Here is a 23,492-nt window from a genome sequence, read left to right as displayed (position 1 = left end):
GTCAGCTGCCGACTGTGTTTGAAACCTCCGTCCTGCAGTTTGAATAGCTATGCTGCCATCTGCTGGACATTCAGAAAAATGTTCACATTCCAACTCTATGTTTAAAACCATCCCAAGACACTTTGCACTTCCAAAACTAAGAAGAAATATGAGGGAGTGTGACGTTCCCTCCGTTTGTTTTAAAATATTCTTAAAATATATCTGCCTATTTCTTCCTCTTTTCATCAAATTAATTATGTGCAACTTAACAGATGAAAATATTAAAGGTGTACATAAAACATAATGTTGTTCTTTGAAATAGATCCATGCCATGTGCTGTGTCTCATTGAGAACATTTAAATAATAAGTACATGTGAGAATATCTGAATCAACCTACAGAGCGATGAGGGACTTTAATTGTAGTACTAATGGTATTGACTGACACTAAATATGACACATAAAGTACAACTTTTACAACATTTTGTGCCAACATATGTTTAAACTTTAACTAGGTTTGAACTAAAAGTGCCTTATTCAAAAGAAAGGGAAGCTTTTAAATAATAATTTTTATTTATTTAGCACCTGTGCCATTTTGCCTGATCATGCCACTCATATGGATCATCCAGACTTTATAGGAAGCAAAAGCTTCCTCACTGGTTTTCTTTCTAGAGTGTATTCATATATGTGAAGTCACAAAGTAGTAACCTCTGGTGTCAAAAACTTAAGCAGAATGCAGAGTTGCAAAAGCCTGAACTTCATCGAGGGTCCGCTTGAGGCTCGTTGCAAAAGCAACAGAGGTCACATACACACCCCATTCAAAAAAAGGCTCTTTTTACAGCAGAAATCAACATGTTTACAAATTGGTTCAAAAACCAAAGTTAGTCTGATTAGTCTCGATCGGCACGCACTGTACAGGGCGTGAATTTTTTGATAACTTATCTGTTTTGATTTTATGAAGGAAAAGTGTTATTCACAATAAGGCTTGTAGCTGACATGATTGACAGGTGATGTAGATGTTTGTCAGGAGGTTTAAAACCCGCCTCAGCTCCAGCTCTCAGCCTGTCGTTAGGTTGACTGAAAGTTAGGGTGAGACAGCATTTCCAGCATGGAGACCGCCATTGATGGGACCCCTGCTGTAACAGATGGGTGATGTCACTCAGACTTGCTTTATTTACAGTCTATGGACACGTTCTATTTTCTTGAATATGTCTTAATATTGACAAGCACCCCATAACCACACTTTAATATAAAAATGAAACGACTTCATTATGTTTTCTGTGCACCAGTATGTTCTTCTTCGCTCCTTCATTGATACTGTGAATATGTCCAATTAAACATATCAATGTTATAAAGGAAAAAAAACTGACATCACAGCTTCATCATGTCCTCAGAGACAACTTCACACTGTGAGGGATGTGTGTGAATAAGCAAACTTAGTTTGATTTCAGGGGTGAGACATTTTTCATGTGTAAAAGTGTTTGTAAAACATTTTTCATGTCAACACCTTAGAGCTCAGATTTAGAATAGAATAGAATAGATTAGAATAGATGTTTATTGCCATTTGCACAGGTACAGGACAGTACAGGTACATTGAAATTCTTGTGCATTTCTCCCAGAGTCAGCTTCTACAAAAAAGTTAAAATTATATAGAAAATAGAATAACATTATAAGAAAAAAATAATAGAAAAGTACAAATAAAATAAAAAAATAAATAAGTTGTAGTAACAGCTAAGTAAATTACAATATTTTAAAGGACTTACTTCCTGCTTGAAACTTTGATTCTTTGTGGTCGTTAAGGCACAAAAATATCGTTTTTTTTTCTTCTTTCTTTTGTTAAAGTTATTTTCTGTCTTTATTATTATTGTTGTTGAGAGAGGGGGGGGTGACATGCAGCAAAGGGCCGAGGCCAGACTCAAACCTACAGCCCTGTGACGAGGACTGTAGCCTCCGTTACATGGGCTGTGCGTCATAACTGTTCGGCTATCCAGCACCCCAAGCACACAAAGTTTTACCTCATGATCTCATCAGAACTATTCTAACCAAACACACACAAAGGTGCATACAAGGCACATATCTGTGAAGTGTGAAGTGTGTGTGTGTGTGTGTGTGTGTGTGTGTGTGTGTGTGTGTGTGTGTGATTGCGAGTGGGAGTGGTGTGACAGTTTGACAGTGCTCAGGGTCCCTGTAGTCCTGTGTCAGCTATTCATCACAAGTCCCAGGATACCAGCAATGCCCCATTTCCCACTCTGCTCCGCACAATCACACTCCTCCCCTTTCCCCTATATATCCCCCCCCCCCCCCCCCCGACCCATCCCTCCCCCAGTCACCCCTACCCCTTCAAACTCCCCCTCTGCACTGCTGAGTTCTATACGAGACCACTTTAACTGCATCATCCGTTCAATCATGTTACAGTGTTTATTTAAATGTACACCTTGTTTTTCCATCAGGAGTATGAATTGAAATAAATAACTGATCTCATTGGTTTGGGCTTTTGTAGTGGATTATCAGCATCCGGCATCATGAGCTTCATAACGGTGGAGAAAATGGGACTGACCATGCAGGGCCCTAAATTATTTGCCTAAAATATTTTATTATTTCATTATTTCATGGTTATTTGTTTCGGGACAAGTATGGAGCAACTAAACCGTTGCCACACACTTCATTTATAGCCTCAGCTAATTTGTGATGCCCGTCCCTAGATGGGCCTTTAAATACATATCATGGGTTTGATATGTTTCTCTGGAAGTCATAACTGTCATGAAGGTAAAATTGGCAGAATAACTTAACTTGATCTCAACTCTTAACCCTCTGAGGTCTGAGGCTGTTTTGGCCGTTTTGCTATAATTGTCATTTTACTTATATCTGACTACCTCAAAAATGTTTATCATATAAGTGTCTGGTATCATTTTTTTCAGCACAACCTCACCTTTATGATTTGACCATTCATTAGTCACCTAGAGATATTGTATCAACACACAGGACTCAAACACTCACGAAAAAATAGAGAATTCGTTTTTTTAAATTGATTACTTTTTTATTCTAAAAATTCTGGATGCTGACATTTAAAAAATGCCAAACAGATGAATATATTATAGTTGAATTCATGCTTCAATTTAAACTGGACAGATTGTTTTGGGTGTAATAGCTTAATGGAGTTGAGATGGAAAAGCACTTTTCTAGTCTTCTGACTACTCAATGTGCTTTTTCATCGCACATCACACCTACACCTTCACACACTGATGGCAGAGGGTGCTTTGTAAAGTGATCATCAGTCTTTACTTATCCCATGATCCCATTCACAAACTGCTGATGTAGCAGCAGGAACAAATTGGGGTTCAGTATCTTGGACACTTCGGCATGTGACTGCTGGAGCTGGGGATCGAACCCCCGACCTTCAGATTCAGAGATGATGTAAAACAAAGATAGCTATTAGTAGTCAAGAGACCAGAATTTTAGACTCCAATATGATACTAGTCAAAATGAAAACAATATCGATACCACTGCAACAAAAATATCAGTCCCAGGCACCTAATATTGGGTAATTACTAATCTTACTTTCCACCCTACTTATAAAATAAATGTAGTTTCTTAAATGCATCAGCACTTTAGTATTGTTTAAATAAAATAGATTTAATCAAATTAAATTAAGAGATGCATCAGGATTTCTCCGCCCCCCTGTCCTGCAGCTACCCAAAGTAGCTACAACGATTAAAACATAGCAACAGTGATTTATTTTTTTATTGTGATGATCTTAGGGAAAAGCTACAAAGACTCCACAGCTACACTGCTTTATTTTAAGTTTAAATTTAATTATTAATAATAATTTCATCATGTATTATTTCAGTTTAAGACTGTTTGCGCCCACCGTATCTTTTTCTCCTGACTGCCTCGGAGACGGTGGGCGCGCCTGGGCTGGTGGGGTGGGGGGGGGGGGGGGGGGGGGGGGTTGGGTGCCTTGCTCAAGGGCACCTCGGCAGTGCTCAGGAGGTGGACTGGCACCTCTCCAGCTACCAGACCAATTTCCGGACTTGGTCCGTGCCGGGACTTGAGCCAGCGACCCTCCGATTCCCAACCCAAGTCCCTACAGACTGAGCTACTGCCGCCCACTATTATATGTTGATTAAAAACTTTTAACGACATAGTAATTTACACCTCATAATTTACACCTCATATGATAACCATATTCACACAATGTTAGTTTATTTTGACTCACTAAGACAATATGCTGCTTTCTCCATCACTGGATCCATTAAACTGCTACTCCTCGTCTAATGTCGTTTTTAGTCCAATGTAGATGGTAATATTAATGGACAGAGCCTGAGTGACATCACCCATCTGTTACAGCAGGGTGCTCTGGAGGCTCAACGGTGGCAGCCGCCATGCTGGAAATGCTGTCTCAGCCTATCAGTCTGGGCGCACTCACACTATGCATCTGTACAGTGTCCAAGCACGCTTCACCCCTAAAGTCCAGTTTGTTTGACTAGTGTGAGCGCTCCGATCTGTGCTCAAGCACGGTACACTTCCTTGGCCCTGGCACACTTCGAAGAGGTGTGCTTCAGCACGGTACAGTTCATGCACAAGCACACACACATGGGTATACGACACTCGACGAACTGCAGGATTTTGCACTTCCTCATTGGCTTAATTTTTAAACAAACAAGGTTGCCGCTTGATTTAGTCCTATAGTGTCTACAGCAATCATTTACCCTTGGTAAAAACTTTATATTTGTGACTTGAAGGAGTAAATGAAGTACTTCCTGGAACATTATGGTGAAGTTGCAAATTGCTCACAACTATTCTCCACTCAACTCACCCTCCCCTTCCATATGTGTCGAAGACACTGGTGGCTTTTTTGGTTTAAAAGGTGCTCTCCTGTTGACTTTGTCCTGCACAGCTCTCAAAGAAAAATAGAAAGGGTCACTGCACTACATGGATGTGAAGTTCCTCTTTACTAGAAGAGTGTGACGTCCAATCTAATCAAATTATTAGGACTGCATCATTAATTGTAGAAAATCACGATCTCCATTGACTCATACAAGCAATCGTCATTCTAAATGATGGCCATTCACTTGCCTGTACTTACCTATGCATTCAGAACAAGTTGCATTGACGTCAGTGTTTCCCACACATAGACGATACTCTGGTGGACCGCCCAGGTATATATATCCCCCCCCAGTATTCACTTATATGCTTCACAACAATCCCAGTTGCTATATCAGTCACAAACTCAGCATAAAAATAACATACATTTAATGAATTCATCAGACCATAGACTAGCCTATGATTGCACCATACAACTCAATCGCCCATCTCATCTCTCATTCATGGCGCTCTGCTGTCAGTCACCTGTCAGTTACTATAGTTACTACTCATGGCGTAGGCAGTGGCCCATGTAGACAAGCAGGAAGGAGGCAGACACTTCTTAACTTAACGTCTTAACTTTAAAGCTGAAATAAATAAGAATCGTGTGAAAGAATGGTGATCTCAATATTGTCAGGGTGAAAAATCCTGATTCACATTTTAGCAAGAATCATTCAGCCCTACAAAATATTGTCACGTAATCATTTTCTTAATGCAATGTCCATCGCAGTGTTTCCTCTCATTCCTAATTGTCCATGAACAGAATAGCTGCCGTTGAATATATTACACAGCATCATGATGAGTTGATAACTAAAGCCTGAAAACTCAATCTACAGCTCGAGTCAAATAACAAGAGTAGCATCCAGCAGTGACAACATGAGGTCATGCAACGTGTTTGCTGTATTACATCACCGTTATTTCACATCTGTTTTGGGAAGATTAAATTATCTCTCCTCAAGGGGAAGTATAAAACAAAGTAATCCTACAATTTCAGGAGGATGTAATCTATTTCAGGGGAGCGCACTGCCGACGCCAAACAGCTGGTAAAACCATCTGCTGCTCCTCATCCCTGCAAGACATCCCACCTTTCAAACAATACACCATGACGACTGTTTGTACAGCGTCTTTATATTTTATATTATTATTATATTATTCTACAAGCTAGGTGTAACATTTAAGCTGTAAATTATTACTACGTTGAAACTATCGCAACTGGTGCAACACCTCACATGTTAGTAGTGTGTAAACTATGCATCCTATATTTGGATTCATATTCATTACGTTTGAACTTCAGCAAAGCTGGTGCACCTAAGTTTAGCTTATTTATAAATCAAGAGCTCCAGAAACCATAATTACATTTCACATCAAGTGAATCACTTTAACTGAGTTTATTGAAATCTATTTAATATGTACTTAGGACCTATGAAAATTAGAATTGCATATTTTCAGGAGGAATTTAGTCAATTTTCATAATGTTTTTAATGGAAAAAAAGTTGTCAATTTGTCCGTCTCAAGTTTGAAATTACAAATGAAAATCTTCTTTGCTGCAAAGAGCAATTAAATCAAACGCCTACTTTGTTTAATAATCTCATTTAATTGTTTCATGTAAATATCTGCAACATGTTTATGTGGGCACATCCAGGACTGACCACACCAGGATGCAAGCGGCTGTGAGACCTATAGTGCCAAACTGCTGGTTCAACAGAAACATCCATATAATCCTCTTCTCAGAACAGACGGTCTCTCTCTCTCACCTTGTTCTCACAATCATTTGATCTTTGTAAATAAATTTGGTGTTATTTTGGAAGATATCATCTTCGACTCCTGTTTTTGTTGCAGCCTAAGAGCAGCCTTTCTTCCATGTTTTGATATCGTTTGACACAATACAGACACAATTACTCTCCACTGTGGATCTTTCTCCAAAAGAAAATATAAATGTCTTTCAACAGATATTTTGTCAAATATGTACTTGAAATTGGAAATTTGATCAACTCCTCTGTTGAGTAAGATCGATTTCAGGATTGCATCATATTGGGTATGATAACAGCAGCAAAACATAAACTTCAAATTAAATAATTCAGAGTCAGGATATTAAACATTTTTGAGAAAACCTGGTTTTTTCCTTCATGAGGTGATATTATTAAGGATATATAAATGACCCCTACATCAAAATAAAGAGAAAATACCAACAGTTGACAGAAGAGATTATTCATGGCTCTATATTTATTCAGATTTGATTTGCAAACTCTGTTTTTGCAGCTGATTCTAATTCTAGTCTTCTAACCATGAAAACACACTCTGCATGTAGCCTATAACATTCCCCACAGATTTGTTGAGATTTTTTTATTTTGCCCATATTAACCCTTCCATGCATAAATTATAATATCAGGTAACCAGTTTTTTTTTTTAAATGCAATTTGCAATTTTAGGACATGCAAAGTGACATTATTATTTATTTGATTTTGAATTCAGAATTCTGACGAAATTTCCACCAGAGTGGACATGATGCAACCCTAAAATGCAAAAAATACTTGTATTTATTTATTTTGGAGTGCATTAACTTTTTATCTCATCATTTCGACTTAATATGGGCAATAAAACATTCTCAACAAAATTTAAATTTTGTCTCTGTCTCTCTCTACCTTCCTCATCTCCTTCTCTATCACCCTACCTACTATCCTTCTCTCTCTACCTTCCTCATCTCCTTTTCTATCACCCTACCTACTCTCCTTCTCTCTCTACCTTCCTCATCTCCTTCTCTATCACCCTACCTACTATCCTTCTCTCTCTACCTTCCTCATCTCCTTTTCTATCACCCTACCTACTCTCCTTCTCTCTCTACCTTCCTCATCTCCTTCTCTATCACCCTACCTACTATCCTTCTCTCTCTACCTTCCTCATCTCCTTTTCTATCACCCTACCTACTCTCCTTCTCTCTCTACCTTCCTCATCTCCTTCTCTATCACCCTACCTACTCTCCTTCTCTCTCTACGTACCTTGTCTCCTTCTCTCTCTACCTTCCTCATCTCCTTCTCTATCATCCTACCTACTATCCTTCTCTCTCTACCTTCCTCATCTCCTTCTCTATCACCCTACCTACTCTCCTTCTCTCTCTACCTTCCTCATCTCCTTCTCTATCACCCTACCTACTCTCCTTCTCTTTCTACCTTCCTCGTCTCCTTCTCTCTCTACCTTCCTCATCTCCTTCTCTATCATCCTACCTACTCTCCTTCTCTCTCTACGTACCTCATCTCCTTCTCTCTCTACCTTCCTCATCTCCTTCTCTACCATCCTACCTACTCTCCTTCTCTCTCTACCTTCCTCATCTCCTTCTCTATCACCCTACCTACTCTCCTTCTCTCTCTACGTACCTCGTCTCCTTCTCTCGCTACCTTCCTCATCTCCTTCTCTATCATCCTACCTACTATCCTTCTCTTTCTATCTTCCTCGTCTCCTTCTCTATCACCCTACCTACTCTCCTTCTCTCTCTAACTTCCTCATCTCCTTCTCTATCACCCTACCTACTCTCCTTCTCTCTCTACCTTCCTCATCTCCTTCTCTATCACCCTACCTACTCTCCTTCTCTCTCTACCTACCTCGTCTCCTTCTCTCTCTACCTTCCTCATCTCCTTCTCTATCATCCTACCTACTCTCCTTCTCTCTCTACCTACCTCGTCTCCTTCTCTCTCTACCTTCCTCATCTCCTTCTCTATCACCCTACCTACTCTCCTTCTCTCTCTACCTTCCTCATCTCCTTCTCTATCACCCTACCTACTCTCCTTCTCTCTCTACGTACCACGTCTCCTTCTCTCTCTACCTTCCTCATCTCCTTCTCTACCATCCTACCTACTCTCCTTCTCTCTCTACCTTCCTTATCTCCTTCTCTATCACCCTACCTACTCTCCTTCTCTTTCTATCTTCCTCGTCTCCTTCTCTATCACCCTACCTACTCTCCTTCTCTCTCTAACTTCCTCATCTCCTTCTCTATCACCCTACCTACTCTCCTTCTCTCTCTACGTACCTCGTCTCCTTTTCTCTCTACCTTCCTCATCTCCTTCTCTATCATCCTACCGACTATCCTTCTCTCTCTACCTTCCTCATCTCCTTCTCTATCACCCTACCTACTCTCCTTCTCTCTCTACCTTCCTCATCTCCTTCTCTATCACCCTACCTACTCTCCTTCTCTTTCTACCTTCCTCGTCTCCTTCTCTCTCTACCTTCCTCATCTCCTTCTCTATCACCCTACCTACTCTCCTTCTCTCTCTACGTACCTCGTCTCCTTCTCTCTCTACCTTCCTCATCTCCTTCTCTATCATCCTACTATCCTTCTCTCTCTACCTTCCTCAACTCCTTCTCTATCACCCTACCTACTCTCCTTCTCTCTCTACCTACCTCGTCTCCTTCTCTCTCTACCTTCCTCATCTCCTTCTCTATCATCCTACCTACTATCATTCTCTCTCTACGTACCTCATCTCCTTCTCTCTCTACCTTCCTCATCTCCTTCTCTACCATCCTACCTACTCTCCTTCTCTCTCTACCTTCCTCATCTCCTTCTCTACCATCCTACCTACTCTCCTTCTCTCTCTACCTTCCTCATCTCCTTCTCTATCACCCTACCTACTCTCCTTCTCTTTCTACCTTCCTCGTCTTTGTCTCTCTCTACCTTCCTCATCTCCTTCTCTATCACCCTACCTATTCTCCTTCTATTTCTACCTACATCCTATCCTCTTTCTACCTAGCTCTGCCTACCTTATCTCCTTAGTCACAGCATTTAGGCATTCTTCTCAAATGAAGCAAAAACTTTCCAGCCCCTGATGTCCACCACTTCCTTTAGGAATGTTTCATAGTCCCTTTGCAGCTTGAAGGAGAACATAAAAGGTTCCATCAGGAGAATTTTCTCCTCTTCATCCTGGCCATCATGCATCCACAACTCTTTTGTTGCTGCTAGTTGGCATTCCTTGTCCATTGTCATTATATAAGGGAAAGACACTGTTCCTTCAAAGGTCTGGTGCCTTTAGAGTGTCCTGTAGAAGAACATCAAGAGTTGCTTTGGACAATTTTTAGATTGAAAGGAAAATGAGAAATGGCTGTACCACAGGATCAGTGAAATCTCAACCTTGTGTGTGTACATTCACTTAGCAGATGCTTTTATCCAAAGCGACGTACATCAGAGAGTAAGTACAACACTAATCCATTCATACACCACCACCAAAGCAGAGGGAGCAACGCAGGGTTAGGTGTCTTGCCCATGGACACATCGGACCTGCCTTGTTGTGTTTGATACTTGAAATCTCTCCTAAACCAGCTGCTTTACTCTACCTCAATATCCCCAAGCTGTTATCTTTAAAGAATTATCTGAGCCCAGTTTTTCAAATTAATCCACATAAGAATGATCTGGATTAGGTAATCCACTTTTCTGTCTCCCTAGGATCACTAGTGCAACTCACTTTTATCCTGGTTGTTTAAATAAAATAGGGTTAGATCTATCTGATGTAAGCACAGACATTTAAGGATGACCCAAATCAAGTTCATACAGAGGCAGAGGGAGAGGTATAAAGTAGTTTAATCCAAGAACAAAAAACAGAGTCGAAACCAAATTTTTTAAGTGTCGTAAAGAGATAGTTCAATGCTTTTTCAGCATCGAGCATTTCAGGCGACGAATATTTAAAAAAACATTGGCGATTCTTTATAAACCCAGTTTGGTCAGGGGATATGACGGACAGGAGGACATACTCTAACCTGTGAGCCAGAGCTTTAGCAAGGATCTTTACCTTCGTATTTAACAATGATTTTGGCCTGTAAGAGGCACAATCTAGCGGGTCCTTATCTTTCTTCAACAAAAGAGAAATGCAGGCCTGGTTAAATGAAGGAGGGAGTTCGCCTGAGTCAAGTGAGCCAGAAAACATTAAGCACAAAAAAGGAGTAAACTCAGCAGAAAACGTTTTGAAAAAATCTGATGGGAGCACGTCAGGACCAGGAGATTTGCCAGATTGCAGCAGTAATTTCACCTTGGGTGATAGGTGCTCAGGGATTATGCCTCAATTCTTGAGAAATGGATGTTACATCCAAATTACTGAAGAATTTGTCCATGATATCTGTATCTGAATTATATAAGTCTGAGTAAAAAACTCTAAACTTTTCATTGATTGCGTTCTGATCAGATGTTACACACTCATTGTCTGTCCGTAACCCGGCAATAAACTGCTTTGCCCTCATACCCCGCAGTTGATTGGTTAACAATTTGTCTGACTTCGCTCTCAACTTGATGAGGCGACAGAAGATTAAATTCTGTCTGGAGTTTTAAAGGTTTCTTATACAGTTCAGGTGAGGGTGAATATTATGTTGTGTGTTGTTTTGTCCCCCTCTGCTGGTTGTAATATGTAACTGTTTGTAACCTGTTGACTGATTGCTTTTGTCTCTCTCTAGGGTGTGTATGATTGGGGGTAATTAAGGACGGTGCAGATAAGGAGGCAGAAACTGCTCGGCTCTCTCTCACTCTCACCTGTTCTGCGTTAATGTTGGCTGAGTAATCTGGTAGAGGGTTTATCCTTTTCTCATGGCTTTGGTTCAGTGTTAAGGGATCCTGTGGCTTGTGGTAGAGGGTGAGTGCCTGGTCCGGGCTGGTTGGGTGACTTACCTTTCCTTTTTTTTGTTTGTTTTGTAAACCAGACTTCCAGCTTATAGTTTTGTTGTTTCTTGGTCAATTATTAATGTTGTCAACAATTTCGGATTGTAAAAATAAGCCTTTTTCTTGAAATGATTTAACCTGACTGGTTGATTTATGTTCGACTCCCTGTAAAACGAGTCATCAATTTAGGGGTTGTAACAGTGAATTTGCATACTGTTTATCAATATCCAAAATCAAACTAGCAATTGCCGTTAGCTTTTGTTTTGAGCAGTTTTTTTTTTATATGCTGCAAATTATATAATTTAACTTCTCAGATATGCTATCATGACCTCCCAAATTGTTTTATTGGACATTCCTGGTGTTTTATTGGTGCTTAGAAATGTTTAGATGTGGTTGGAGATGTGTGTCAAAAAACTCTCATCCTTAAGCAGCAGTCTAGTCTCCAGTGTTTCCTTGCTATATCCAAGTCTTGGAAGGCCAGTGTAAGAACAATGGGAGCATAAAAATAAGAATGCTCGTATCAAGATTTCAGGTTTGAAATTGTCTCCCAGTGGGGTACAAAAACCGCCAGGACTCAAAAAGCCTAAAGAAGAGATTTAATACAACTGGCAGATTTGCTAAGAGCAGTGAGTTTGGTAGAGGACTGTCTATCACTGCATCCAACAAACAATACAAATCTTTCAAGGATTAACAAATGAGTATTTAGATCAAAAAATAGAAAACAAAATTAAAACAAACAAAAAATGTCCAAACCCCTGTCGCACATCTGTCCCCATATATAGCTCTGAACACTGAATGTTAGAGACTTCAGTCTTTTTAAATAGGCAGGTGTTTATTTGCATGTGAGGCAGGAAAGTGAATTGTGATCTCAATGAAATGTTTCAAGGCAGATGCCTGATTGCTGTTCACTTGTCGTCAGAGCATCTAGGAGGGATGTTACTACAACAACTACCAATCTAGTTGAAGGCTCTTTCCTTTTAACTGTGGATGGAGTTTGTTCTTTTTTCACATTCAGTGAGTCCAGTTTGGAAAATTCAGTTGAAACTCAGCGTGGCAACCTGGGCAAGAACAACTTTAACCTTTTTAGAGAACAAAAAATCCTGTAAAAGTGGTTTGATTCAGGATACCACCTGCAGGGTTTGAGAATGTTTACCTGGTGTACAGTATGTTCCTATCAGTAACTGTATCTTCCTGTTTTCTCTTAAGGCAGTCACCAAAGTGCATTTTATAGGTAATTGTTCTAAACCCCTTCTATGCTGCTGAATAATTCTATGCTTGAACCTTTTGGAGGATGTACTCCTGTGTCACAATTATTCTGTTACAGCATACTTTATCAATCTATTAAATCAGTGGTTCTCAAACTATGGTATGTGGGCTCCCTGTGGTGGTACGCAAAGAAATCTCCACAATATAAAAAAAAAAAAACCTGTTCCGCATAAAACGACATTTTATATTTTTGTCATACTCTTATCTTAGCCGGCTTGTATCTATTGAGTTGTATTTATATCAAATGTGTTTTCCCCTCTAAATGTATCTAGTTTTTGCAACAAACAACTTTAATCTGCTCAATTTATGCTTGTGCGTACACAGACATAAACAACAACAGGAGTACACCTCGTGTTTTGAAAAGTTCCACTCGATATTACGTTATAGTTCAGTCCTGAAACAACAGCAAGCAGCTGTACATAACGGAGCCAGGAGAAGCTTCACTTTTTGATCATTCTAGACCCCCCTCCAAGCGCCGCAGCCATCTTTCAGACGGCATACGCAAATTAAATCGTTTGTGCTCAGAAGCACACAAATAATGACATTTTTTTGATGAAGTTAAATACAACTTACTTTTATCTACAAACCAAATAGGCTATCAGCATAAAGCAGGATTGGTAACCTTCTAAATGTCGCATGTCAATTTACAATATCTGTCAGCTTTTTTAGTGCGCCGTTTTTTACTGCTGCTCCACGTCTCCCGTTGATAAAACACATTCTACAATAATTAAACATGCATTAGTTTTAGTCTATTATATTGTTGGATATATTAGGGTATGCATTTTAATAAAAACACTGCAAAAAAAGAGATAAAACACCGATGCTCCTCCTCTCTGCAACTGGGTTTGTTTCCCCGACATAGAGGAAATCATTGACCAACACACGCACGCACACCAACAACGCCAACAACAACAAAAACACGGCTATCTATGGGCATGACAAACTATATAGCCTACAAAAAGAACTGCAGAAATCCATAACAGATGCAGTGGCGAACAAACAAACAGATGAACAAATGAACGATCGGCACCTTGGACAGCGCCGCGGCACGTCATGCACAAACCTGCTGCACAAGTGCTCAACCTTTACGGTGCACTTCCCACTCACAGGGTGCTTGAACCCCTTGCAGGAGACAATGGTCATGTTTTTCTTGCAGTGCGTGTTTGTCTGACACTGCCTCCTTCTCAGCTCTTGTGGATGCTGTGGCTCAGTGGGCACCGACGTCAGACTGGCCTTGACACGCAGGTGTTCCTCTCTCTGTTCCCAAAGAATGAGCATGTATCTATCTGTTTATGGTCTCTATTTATCTGTCTGTATATCTATCTGTCGCTCTTTGTTAAATTCCTGCGCATATATATGAAGTCTATAAATAGAAACAATAACTAATAAGAAATTAAAACGACGCGCGAAAACAATCCAGGGAAAAGTATCAACTTTTCAACTGCTGTCAATATGAAGGCGGCGGTTAGAGGTATAAATGCTCAGAAATCTTGTGTGTTTTATTTTAGTTACAGATAGGCTTCAGAAAACATACAGGACACATATTTAAGAAAAGTCATTGGATGAGAGGCTCGTAGTTTTTATTTAAAAAGAGTTATTTGTATTATAAAAAGCCAAACCGTCCGGCAGACGGTCTTGGCGGTTCTAGTGTTAACACTCCTCAGGAGTCCAGAGGGATTTTTTATTTTTTTTTAAAGACAGTTTTGTTATGAGACTTATAATACAGAGGCTCTGATTGCACAGAGCCTGCGGAGCGCGCGCCTGCACTCTCTCTCACGTGCTCTCTCTCACCCGCTCTCTCTCGCGCACACAGCTATTTTTTATGAATAAATGAGAACAGGTCAGAAATATACTTGGGCCCAGGTATCGTGTTTGTGTGGGAAACACTGGAGATTAAATATTCTTAAACAGGTTGTTGGTATAAAGTTGTCATTTTTATTGTTCTGCACTTTTTGTGATTTGGGTGAATGTCAGAGTTGTGTTAGTTTAAGTGCCAGTTCTAGCGCTAACCCTTAGTAGTCCTATAGTGTGGCTGCCAACAATCAATAATAAATAACCTCCTGCGTAAAATGTGTGTAGAAATAGGCCTACAGTGTATTTTAACCATAATGGTGGTACTTGGAGAGCCAAATATTTTCGGAGGTGGTACGCAGTCTAAAAAGTTTGAGAACCACTGTATTAAATGATTATATCAGTTTAAAAAAAATCATAGGACCAATTAAAAAAAATCTTATTAAACATAGTCCTCCATTTACATTTTTTTTTGTTTTTTTTTATATCAAAGTTCAAAATGTATTTAAATGCCTCAAATTAAGTTGAGTCATTTGGGAAGAATGAGCTATTTCTAACCATAACATCTTGAAGCTGGGAGTCACAGAGTTGATGAGGTTGATTAAATGTATAATACCTAAAATTAAACATGATTTTTAGAATCATTGATTTTTTTAAATCTGAAAGTGAAACTGAAGAAAAAACATTGAGGAATAAATGGAACAGAATTAGAATCTGAAATGTAATTATGTTAAAGTATAAAGTAACAAAATAGTACCTTTAAAAAATAATCTTTAGTTAGGCTAAGTGTATGTTTCCTTCATTCAGGCATTACTGTGTGCCTGCAGGGAAACTAACCCTACCTTACAACCTACTTTCCACAAATGACTTCAAATCAGATTTGCTGTTCATGTAACCTTAGCACACCTGACTGTGAAAATTTGACGCTTAGTGTGAACTCGGGCTGTCAGCAGAAGTGATTTTATTCGATGAATTGAGGTGCCAAATTAATGCATTATTTTCGTTTTAATCGACATTAAGCTCATGATATTTTGTCCCTTTGGGCACACTGTGGATAAGCATCCGTAGTCTCTCTGTAGGCACAGTGAGGGAAAGAACAACACAGCTGCATCTGAATGTCTCATTTAAATTGTAGACAGCTCAGTTGACAAGTCAAAAGTAATATCCAATGTTTAAAATAAACATTTTTTACTGTTCCTGTTTCATTTATTTTTTTCTCTTAGTGTCCTACAAATTTCCTTTATCTGGTTAAGAGCAGCGTACAAAACAATGGATGCGTTTCAGCGCTGGGCCTTCATCAGTGCTGCTCTTACCCAGATAAAGGAAACTTGAAGGACACTAAAGTGTGCTGACTATCCTGTCTCTTTTTAAGTCTTGTCGCGGTCATGCACCTGAAACTTTATTTATTTTCGAGTGTGCTTCTTTGCTGTTTTTATTTAGTTTTTGACCTGTAACGAGTTACTTTTTCCGTGATTACATTTAAATGGTAACCTGTCTATCTAACAGGAGGTCCTTACTTTATATCAAAATAAAAGCAGAATTCAAGCAGCAAGTCAAGTACTCTCAGCTTAAGACTGTACACAAATTCAAAATAAAAGCCTAAATAATTTTTGTTTATAATCCTAAGTGAAATTTTAATCATGAAATTAAAAATGTGATTCATTGCTAATGACTTTTAAAATTTAGCGTTTTATCACAATTTTTGATGGTCCTAGTGTGAACACGTAAACTACATTTCCAGCAAACCTCAAGCACACAAAAGTTGTTTTGTTGCACACCATCTGTTTGGTAACACATAATCATCACATTCTTGAATGAATAGATTTAGTTGGATGTTGGAAGAGAGACATGATGACACTATTAATATTCAGAGGTTTTTATGACTGAGTTAAGTGTCTTCAAGAAGAATTTATATTATAAACTTAACACAGAGTCCGTTTCCATCTTTTTGTTGTTTTAATCCAGTACCAGAGGAGGACTCACCATGTGGCTAAAAGGTTTTACAAGTAACCATGTCATCATGAAACTTCTGAAGACCTGTGTCATCCTTCTCCTTCTGACTGTGTTGTTCTTTAAACTAAGAAACATGGACCTGCTCGAGATGAGAACTGGGATTAATGATAACACTTTAAAGGTGATTATTGAGTGTTTTTCAATGTACTAAAGTGGGGATTGGGCCCCCCTGGGGGCTCCTGAGACACTGAAAGGGGGGTCGCGAGATGCTTTCCATAAACAAAAGTTTTATGATTTGCAAAATGCATATTTTACCCATTATTGTGAAAATACATACAAAAAGTAGTTGAATTTAAAATACAACGATAGTTAAGGAAGATTTATGCTGAAATGAAAGTGATGTGTAAAAAATCCTTTAAATGTAAGTTTGCACAGAAGTGTAACAATGAAAGTGTTCATCTGCTCCCTAAAAATAAAAACACACATATCAGCTCTCTTGATTATTACATTTTGTATGTCCACTCAGTCGGTAAGTTTATACAAAGGGGCAATTCAAAGGCACCCAGAGCAGGAGCATGACGACAGTGCAAAGTAGGCTAAAACATTTCAACTAAAAATATAAAATACCAATTTAAATACTAAAGTTAAAATACAAAATAGATGCAGTAGAATATAGATAGACGTGGACAGTGATCGGACTAAGTAAACTGAATAATGGACAAATGTAAACAGAGATATATGCAGTAGATAAATACTGAGTGAGGGGAGAGGCGAATCCTCGCTTATTTCTGTGTGTCTGTCTTATTTAAGTGGGAGCGTCATTCCATCTCCGTGGTTTATATGAATCCCCGCTGAGTTACCGTAGTAATTTGTGTTGCACTAGGAACAAGTCTGCTTCGTACCAGGCTAACTGTCGAGCTTAGTTTAGCCGTGTGTCAAAAAACATTAAACATTCTTCTGATGTTATCTAGACTACGGTCACACAATGTACTCTGCAAGGGGGAAGTACACAGTAATCTACTCCTGGACTTGGAGATTTTTCAGCTGCACATCTGTTTTAAAGAGGCAGCCTTGTTGGACACTTTAATAATATATTAGAACAATTACACCTTAAAGGAAGAATACGCAACTTTTTGATCCAGTAGATGTTGACCACGTGCTGCATTGTTGTGTTAGCATGCTAATGCTCTTTATTTTGCTCGTAGCTTCACACTGCATGTACATTTACACTAAATGATTGTGGTCTAAAATGCTTACATCACAAATAAGCAGTGAGTACAGTATGTTATTCTTCTTTTCTCTAGTCCCTCAATTAAACAACTTTTATACGTGAGGGGAGGAGTCAGCCGGCTAACATAGGCTTAGTCTATAACTATAGAAATAAAGTTTTTATAACATAGGCTTAGTCAATTTGTAATTAATTTACATATTTGTGTAAAGGGCGTAATAAAATGTGACATATTGTACATTTACTGTACACTCCTGGTTTGATAGAAAGATGTGCAGAATCACATAATTAACATAGTGACATCTTGGTGGCACTCTGTTGTCTCAAGTGACTCACACATCTTGTTAGTTGTTGTCTCACTTAGACTGACAGTTACGTAGCAGTGCAATTGCTCATACAATGGCAAATGGAGTTGATGAAGGGGCAGAAGAAAGGATCCTTTGTTTTCTTGTCCCCTGACATCATCATATTAGATCCCGAGCAATTCTGTCCCAAAACACTTTTTTAAATTAAATTAACAATGCGCAAGATACAGAAACACCTAACTTTGAGAGGGAAAAGTAGACAATATATAATTGGAAAAATTAAAACACAACTTTGATAATTGAAAAGAGTACATTTGTAAATGAAATGTTCATAAGGGGAGAGCATGCTGTAAGATCAAGAAATGTAAACGACTATTGTCCCTAGGTCAAGTTATGAATAATTTCAAAGTGACTTCTGGCAGCTTAAAGTTCTAAAAAATAAATAGTTATTAATAATACAAATTTATTTGGACAAATATTCCATCTTTTTTTTGTTTATTTTATTTCAGTAAATTTGTTCGATGCATCTTTGTCACATCCTTCTTTTTCAAATCCTTACCAGCTAAATTATAAAGAAACCTCTACCATCATCAACAAGAAAGTGACCTCGACTCAGCCCAGTGCTCCCCACACTGCTCCTCCCAGAGCTCCTCCCACTGCTCCCCACACTGCTCCTCCCGTCTCTGACGACTTCTGCACCTTCAAGCCACTGTCTTCTGCAGAAGCTGAGGAGGAACGTCTCATATTGGACTCCATTGCTTGGCCTGAAACTCCTCCTCTGCCAGCTCCTTTTTCATTGAATCAGACAAGTAACGCCGCCCACAGCACCTTCACCATTCTCCCAGGGGGGGTGGGAGACGAGCGGCATGTAGGAGACCAGCTGGAAGTTATGATAAAGATGTACGACTTCCAAGGTAACCCCAAGAAGTCTGGAGGAGATGCAATTGTTGCCCGATTGCACAACGGGGCTCTTGAAGCAGGTGTGGCTGGGCGAGTGGTGGATCACCTTAATGGCTCCTACTCTGCTGTATTCCCTTTACTCTGGGAAGGAAGTGCACAGGTTGAGGTAAAGTTCAAGCCTATATCTTTAAATTGTTAATGTACAATAAGCGATGCCAAAATAATTACCTAATGCAATGTCTTGTTGGTCATTTAATTCATGAAATCTAAACCGACTTACTTTTGCCAACAAACAACATGAAAAGTAAGAGAAAAGACAAGTTTTAAAAACTTCAGTTCCTCCAATTGACTCTTCTGGCGGTCTCTAATGAGTAATTCACCTTTGATCCCGTTGTTAAAATGCCCAACTTTACAACACAAATAATACAATTCAGTTATTGGTTGCGATTCAACACCCAGCTAATATGATTGATGTGGAAGTAGCAGAACCTTGGGTTGGCTCTCACTCATGGTTGCAGAATTGGCCTGTCCAAAAATATACATGTTGAAGATAACAAGTTCTACTGGCCAGCTAGTGGGGAGTTGACCATTTCCATCAATGTCTCTTAAGCTTTTAATTTAAAATAAATGAACAACTTCAGTCAGCTGACACCAAAAATACAACTTTGTTTTCTAATTATACAATTAATAATTAGTAGGCATGACTTGTATGCTATAACTTTAAACTCTTTTGTTTTGTTTTATCAGGTGACGCTTGTCCACTCAAGCGAGGCTATCACAGTCCTCCGTAGGCTAAACAGAGAAGAGCCTGATAGGACTATCTTAAAGAGCCTCTTCCGCTCAGGTTCAATCTCTGAAACTACCATCTGTAATGTTTGTCTACGTCAAACCAACCAGCCACAGTGCAACTACACTGACCTCCGTACTGGTGACCCGTGGTTCTGCTACAAGCCAAAGAAACTGAGCTGTGATACCAGGATGAACCACATAAACGGAGGAATGGGTATAAAACTCAAGGCTAATGAGGCAAACCTTTTCAAAAGGTGAGGGAGCACAGTAATAGAAACGATGCATCTAGTTTTACATGTAATGACTATAAACAAAGTGTAAAGTATGTATCTCCTGGGGGGAAATGTTGTGTTTGTAACTACAGGAGGCAAAGATGAAATCTTAAGATGTTTATAGTGTAAGATAAAAGTAAATACTTAGTCTGAACAATTAAAGTCTCTCTCATCAACACAACTATAAAGTGTCCAAATATGGAGGCAAAGTAATTTATGGTGACTAAAGTGCTACCTTTTGGTAAATCACATTTGACATTTACATATTGTAGTGTGTTTAAGAGATACCTAATCATGGGAGCTTTCCCCCCCAAGCAATGTCAACATGCAAGTCTTCATTCAGGCTTCAGGACCGGCCAATGTTACTGTGCTGCCTCAAAGGAAAGGTAAAGCACAACTTTTCTACTTTCAACTTAAAAAAAAAAAAAACTCAATGTGACCTTGAAAAAAATGGTTTGGTAAAAATGCATACAACCTAACTCTCTGGATTCAAGCGGATATACATATAAGGCAAAATATAACCAGCTTCTATCTACAAAACTGAGGAAGAGCTGCAAGTGCCTATCTCATTTACAATCAAAAAATTTAAATAAAATAAACAGTACCAGTGTACTAATAAAAAACTCAAACCACTTCTGTAAAAATTTTACTTTAAATAATTAACATTGTCAAATAAAAGACATTTGGTAACATTTTCCTTAAACCACAATAAACATGTGCATTCGAGACATACACTCACGGTTGTAGTAAAGCATAAACTTAATCTTTAGAAAAACATCAAAGAACTCTGTAGAAGCCATTTTAATCATGATCCATTTAATTTAAGAATTTTGATTTCAGTTCAAGTTAGTAAAACACAACATTTAGATCATAAGAATATAATTTACAGTAAATATTTAATGTTTTAAGTTAAGACTTGTGGCTATTAAGTTTGGATGGCAAAGAAATAATGGAAAATCTGGGGTGAAATAAACAGAGAATTAGGTCAACGGCTCCGCGGGTAATGATTGATTTAAATGGTAAATGGACTTGAGCTTACATAGAGCTTTTCTAGTCTTCCGACTACTCAAAGTGCTTTTACACCACATGTCACACCCACCCATTCACACACTGATGGTAGTGGTTGCTATGTAGTATCATCCATTAGAAGTAACTAATGCCATTCATACACCACCACTGAAGCAGCAGCAATGCAGGTTAAGTGTCTTGCCCAAGGACACATCGGACATGTTGCCCAGCTGGGGCATCGAACCCTCGAACTTCCGGTTGAGAGGCGACAACTCTACCAGCTGAGCCACAGCCAATTTGAGGACATGCATCAGAATTAAGGCTCCTACTAAGTGATAAAAACTGTTTATGAAAATTACCACTACAAATGCTTTTATATGTATAATGTCCTCATTAGTGTAAAATGAGTAAGGTAAAGCAGAGACCTTGTTTTGGCCTTTTTAGGGGATCTGTTGACAAATGATACAACAATGACTTCAATAACCAAATGTTTATTTTGATCAACAATTCTCAGAACAACCCATGGATAGTCTAGGCAGTGGGAAGTCTGGACTCTCTGGGTATTACTACCAGGGTGTGTGGCGATCACTAGGTGGCACCAAAGTCCACCAATTCAACAACTCCTCTGCCATCAGTCAATGTCTGAAAGGAAAGGTGATCCACCTGTATGGAGACTCCACCGTCAGGCAGTGGTTTGAGTACCTTGATGCTTCACTTCCAGGTAGTTGATTCACAGTGATTTCAGGCAACAGTTTAATTGTATTGATATCACAGCTTAATCTGCTCCTTTTTTCATACTTTCAGATGCCAAGGAGATAAACCGGAATAATCTGAAGAAATCAGGACCTTTCATGATATGGGACAATGCAAAAAACATCTTGGTGAAGTTCCACTTACACGGTCCTCCTCTTAGTATTTCCGTCCTTATCCCAACCAGTGAGCTGCGTTACATTGCCAATGAAATAGATGATGTAGTTGGTGGCACCAACACAGTTGTAATTTTTGGCATCTGGGCCCACCTCACTCCTTTCCCAATGCAATTCTACATCAGAAGGCTTTACGGCATCCGCAGGGCGGTGATTCGTCTGTTAAACAGGGCTCCAGACACGCTGGTGGTCATCAGGACTCCAAACCTCAGAGGTACAAACCCCTATATATTTGCCTTTAATGACTGGTATGCTATTCAACAGGACAAGGTGGTCAGAGCTGTGTTCAAAGGACTTAATGTTCAGCTGGTGGATGCCTGGGAGATGGTTCTGGCCCACCACCTGCCTCACTACATTCACCCACCTCCTCCCATCATTAAGAATATGGTTAACATTATATTGTCCCGCATGTGCCCACAATAGTGCATTTAATACTAATAAAAATTATCCAAACAAGGTGACAAAGTGCTTTTCATGTATTTTTTATTTTGTTTGATTGTATGCATTCTGTAAAGTGCTTCACAAAATAATCAGGATAAAACATTGGTGAGTTATAAAAATGTATTAAATTAATTAAAGCAGGACATTAATTACTAATCAATCGTTAAAAAGTCCTTCTTATAAAAATGTGCTTTGAGCAAGAATTTAAAAATAGGAACAGAGTTTGCCAGCCTAATATCTACAGGTAGTGAGTTCCAGAGCTTAGGTGCTCTGTTGGCAAATGCCCGGTCGCCCTTGGTAACCAGCCTAGATACAGGAACGACTAATAAAGGTGTTCTTGATGATCTCAGATTTGGCTCAGAGCATAAGAGGTTAAAAGTTCTGTAAAGTAAGGGAGGGGGGCGGCTACACCGTGTTGTGTTTTTAAACTCATTTTTAAATCAACCCTGTAAGTAACGGGTAGCAAATGGAGGGAGGAAAGGATTGGGGTAATGTTTGACCTGCATTTTGCATTTGTTAAAATCCCAGCAGCAGCATTCTGCACTGCACTTCAGTCTGGCCATTGAGGACTGACTAAGGCAAGTGAAAAGTGAGTTGCAGTAGCCCAAACGTGAAAAGACAAAGGCCATGAATAAGCTTCTCTAGATCAGTGAAAGACAGAGTTGATTTAATGTACTAATGTTTCTTAGTTGGTAGTAGCAGGATTTAATGAGATTATTGATGTGCGGAATGAAGTTAAGCTGTGAATCAAATGTAATACCTACATTTCTACTTGTAGATTTTATATTGGGTGTTAGAGGACCAAAGAGCGGCTTGAATTTGCTTGCTATATGATCGGGGGCCAAAGAAAATGACCTATGTCTTCCCTGTATTTAGCTGCAGAAAATGACAGCTCATTCATTTCTCAATGGTGGCCATGCACTCAGATATTGTCTGACTTGAAGGACAGATATATTTGCGCATTATCAGCATAACAGTGATAGGAGACCCCCTCAAAGTGATTCATAATATTTCCTAGTGGGAGCATATGAAGGGAAAACAAGAATGGACCAAGAATTGAGCCCTGTGGCAGACCGTACGTCATGGGGGCCGAGGAAGACACAAAATTACCAATTGAGACAGAAAATCCTCTATTTGACAGGTATG

The 23,492-nt window shown here is 39.2% G+C and overlaps 1 protein-coding gene across 1 annotated transcript; it reads left to right on the top strand.

Annotated features, from left to right (window-relative positions):
- Positions 1 to 16,493: 16,493 nt before the first annotated feature.
- On the top strand, positions 16,494 to 22,366 carry LOC132973449 (NXPE family member 3-like). The gene is made up of 6 exons (XM_061036938.1): positions 16,494 to 16,658; positions 18,573 to 19,076; positions 19,658 to 19,953; positions 20,287 to 20,357; positions 21,494 to 21,700; positions 21,784 to 22,366. Exons 1-6 carry the CDS (start codon positions 16,509 to 16,511, stop codon positions 22,326 to 22,328), a joined length of 1,773 nt encoding a protein of 590 aa, XP_060892921.1. The 5' UTR covers positions 16,494 to 16,508; the 3' UTR covers positions 22,329 to 22,366.
- The last annotated feature ends 1,126 nt before the right edge of the window (positions 22,367 to 23,492 follow it).

Source organism: Labrus mixtus, chromosome 4 (assembly GCF_963584025.1).
Source record: "Labrus mixtus chromosome 4, fLabMix1.1, whole genome shotgun sequence".
NCBI lineage: Eukaryota > Metazoa > Chordata > Actinopteri > Labriformes > Labridae > Labrus > Labrus mixtus.
Note: the sequence above shows the minus strand (reverse complement) of the source record. Positions and strands in the feature narration are given on the sequence as shown.